Source organism: Salminus brasiliensis, chromosome 4, assembly GCF_030463535.1.
Source record: "Salminus brasiliensis chromosome 4, fSalBra1.hap2, whole genome shotgun sequence".
NCBI classification, from domain to species: Eukaryota; Metazoa; Chordata; class Actinopteri; order Characiformes; family Bryconidae; genus Salminus; species Salminus brasiliensis.
Window position 1 is genome coordinate 3,010,109 of NC_132881.1, and position 3,644 is coordinate 3,013,752.

Here is a 3,644-nt window from a genome sequence, read left to right on the forward strand (position 1 = left end):
CCGTCGTCTTGAAACTGAGGTGAAATTATGTCAGAATGGTCGTATAAGGAATAAGCTTTCAAAAACGTTAAGGAAGGTTTATGTCAGTTGTCATGGAATGGCTTATGTGGCCTTGGGAATGTTACCATTCGTTGTTACCATTTGAACTAGTGCTAAAATGCTTGAAGCAGTTTCCTTGCAATCGATTTTTATAGGAATGAGCATTGGAATGGTGTAAGAAAGAAGAAGAAACTCAATATATTAACAATAATAAACCTTTAATTTAAGAAATCAACTGTACAAAAAAATACAAAAAAATCACCTGTACAAAAATTGATATTCACATTTGGTTTTTGCTCCAGATACAACCAGAGGAACTGGTCAGCAATCAGTGCACTTTCTGTAACCATACAAAAGACTTATGAATTATGTACAAACACCAACGTCCAGCCCTAGAGGCCCTCAGGTCTTGCACAGTTTGGTACACAAAACATCAGATCAACAGCACCCAGTTACCAGTTTCAGTATATATGTGTTTAAGCACAGACATCACTAAACTGTATTGGCCCTAATGGACACCCCTGATGCACACCAAACAAGGCCTTGGTGCAGAGATCTTTCCTCCCATTCCTCCCTAAAGGTCCGTCAGATTTGGGCCTCATCTCCATGTCCCGGCCTCTCTTGGCTCACTTGCCCATGGACAAGCTGTGTAGGCTGGCTGCCGTGGATGCTGTCATAGGCTGGCAGAGGGAGCAAGGGCATGGCATACCGGGAAAGTGGCGGTAGGAACTGGTCAAATGCAGTGGTTCTTTCAGCAGGCTAGGAAGCGGTGGAGGTGCGTGGAAGCCCAGATATCCCGCATGAGGAGGGGAATGGGGAGCCTGAGCTGCCGCGGGGCCGCCGGCCACCCCGCTCCCCACCAGAGAGTGCAGGGATTGGGCAAGCGGGTGCAAGGGCATCTGAGGGAGCTGAGGGACCACAGGCCTGGCCGTATGGCTTTGGGACGCCCCGTAGACGTCCCCCACCAGCTTCTTCATCTCCTCCAGAGAGCTGGACAGCATGAGGATGTAGTTGCGGGCCAGGAGGAGGGTGGAAATTTTGGACAGCTTGCGTACGGAAGGGCCCTGGGCGTAGGGCATCACCTCTCGGAGGCCGTCCATGGCTTGGTTCAAGTCGTGCATGCGCTTGCGCTCGCGGCTGTTCACCTTGAGCCGCAACTCCTGCAGGTCGTCTTTGGAGAGGTCGGAGTGTTCCCGGTTCTTGCTCATGGCGACCTTCTGGTGCAGCCCTTCTGCTTTGGAACGGCCCGAGCGAATGGTCCCTGCCTCTTCTCCGCAATAGGCCTGGAACATCTTTTCGGAAAAGAAGCTGCCGACAGACGAGTCCACGGCGAGGTCCGGGGACGAGGAACGACTGCAGGTGGAGCCGGTGTCGGAATCCATCTCAGAAGATCAGATATGACCAAAAACAGGCAGAGAAGGCCTCTTCAGGATATTCCGTCTGACGCTACGGCACAGTGAGATCAGGCCGAAACCCTCAGGCAGAGCTCAGAGCTTCACGGTTAGGGTTTGAGTCAGTGGAGCTGCTCTCAAGCACACAGACCCTTGATCCTCCGGCTGAGTCTAAGGGTGTCACTGAGGGCTCCTGACTGAACCCCGGCTTTTATAGCCCTCTCCCCCACAAAAGACACAATGAGACGCATAATGTGACAGTAGACCTAGAGCCAATAACAGAAGGGACACACTTTCCCCCTGACCCACACACACACACCCCTCCTCACCAATACTCCCCCCAACACAAAACACACACACACACATACACATTAACTACATCAGCCACTGTTCACACATATGTGGAAAGTTTCAGTGCCCACATACTCACACACACACATCCCTCACTAAGGCCAGTTTAACAAATGTGTGCAAGGATATATATGAAGTCAACAGGCCAGCTGATTACAGCTCCGGTTAACAGTAATTGTGTTCTAATGAACTTTAATGAGTTACTGTGTTAAATGTAATTTTACATCATAGCAAGCCTACAGGCCTTAATGTGACGCAGTAATCCGCCTTTTGTCATAGAAATGCATGCTAATGAGCCTTAAATTAAATAAATAACCATAAATTAAATTAACTAAATTAAAACCAGCTTCTCAGGGTTTTCTCCACCATTATCAGATAATAAAATATATTTCTTATAGTGTTAAATAGTATTTATGACGCTGTGTATAAAGAGATATATGGCAAAGTTTAGGCAGCCAAACTACAAATGGCATAACCCAGTTATCCACATCTGTGTGTATGTTTATTTTTATAAGTTATGTATTACGTATTACTAAACCACAAGGAAAATATCAGAAACTGAAGTGTTCATAACGTGAGAAGAATCTACAACTATACTTATAGTAGTCGTTTAATGTTTTGGAAAAATTGAATTGGATGAATTGGTAATCGTTAATTATTATATTACTTCTATTTGTGTAGCTTACATACTTGAAAGACCAAATAAAATATATTGATTGATATTACTAATAATTGAATAATACAGAATTTGTACCTGAATATGTAAAATAAGTGCATTGTCGAATTATTGTGTATAAAATAACCAACAAAAGTATTCTGACAAATGATGAGTTATATGTATTATATATATTATACACACACACACACACACACACACACACACACCTCACCAATTTTTTTTCTTAATCTTGCATCTCTACCTGTACGGCAGCCGTTTTATTCCAGGCATTTCATCAAACAAAGCTGAGTTAGCTGAATTTACAGACTATGAATGGCACAAAGTCCCAACAGCAATGTGAAAGACCAGTGGAGATCCTGCCAAGACATGAAGACTGTAATTGGCAGTCGAGGTTATTTCACCATAGTGATTTCTGATGCTCTCAAAGTTCAAATATTAGTGCTGTGTTGTTTATATTTGACCAATAACTTCTTTGCATTATAATTAATATAATAATTTATTTGCATTATTATTTGGGCAGTTGTTTTTGAGCAGTTGTCATTTCTGGAAATAAATAAATGCTCTAAATAGCAAATATTTTTATTTGGAATTGAGGGAAAATGATAACCATGGTTTATAAAATACAAAAAGGATGGTAGGATGGTCTCTACCTTTTTCTGAAGCTGTATATTATATATATGTATATATATATTTATATATATATATATATATATATATATATATATATATATATATATATATATATGACACACATACATACATACATACACATACAGATATGTATACATACACACAATATCCCTTTATGTATGACATATATAAAAATACATGTATAATATTGTTTATTATACTATAACAATATTTCCAACTTTCAAAGCAGGCAGCGCTGCTAGCTTGAGACGACCCGTCCACCATCACAATCTCCTGCTTCCTGCCGTATTACATGGTTCAGTGCAGCAGTATCCCTACAGGCCTTGTTTGGGTGCATTTGACATTGTGGGTCTATTCATGCTTGTGTGCAGTGGTCTCCCTTTAAGAGTCCTTCATATGGAAGGACCTCCATTCGCCGGTGAGTCACAGTGAACACCGTCCTGCACTGCAGAGCGAGCGTAAACCTCAGCAGTGTCCGCATTAATGGAAAACCAGGCGCAATTCAGTCCCAAACCAAAGACATTTGTGGGCTG

At 42.5% G+C, this 3,644-nt stretch overlaps 1 protein-coding gene across 1 annotated transcript; it reads right to left on the bottom strand.

Annotated features, from left to right (window-relative positions):
* Window positions 1-665: 665 nt before the first annotated feature.
* Window positions 666-1,421, bottom strand: olig4 (oligodendrocyte transcription factor 4). The gene has a single exon (XM_072676762.1). It carries the CDS (start codon window positions 1,419-1,421, stop codon window positions 666-668), a length of 756 nt encoding a protein of 251 aa, XP_072532863.1.
* Between the last annotated feature and the right edge of the window lie 2,223 nt (window positions 1,422-3,644).

Bases quoted from the DNA above. Each gene is read 5' to 3' on its own strand.
- olig4 (XM_072676762.1), bottom strand. From the start codon at position 1,421: ATGGATTCCGACACCGGCTCCACCTGCAGTCGTTCCTCGTCCCCGGAC.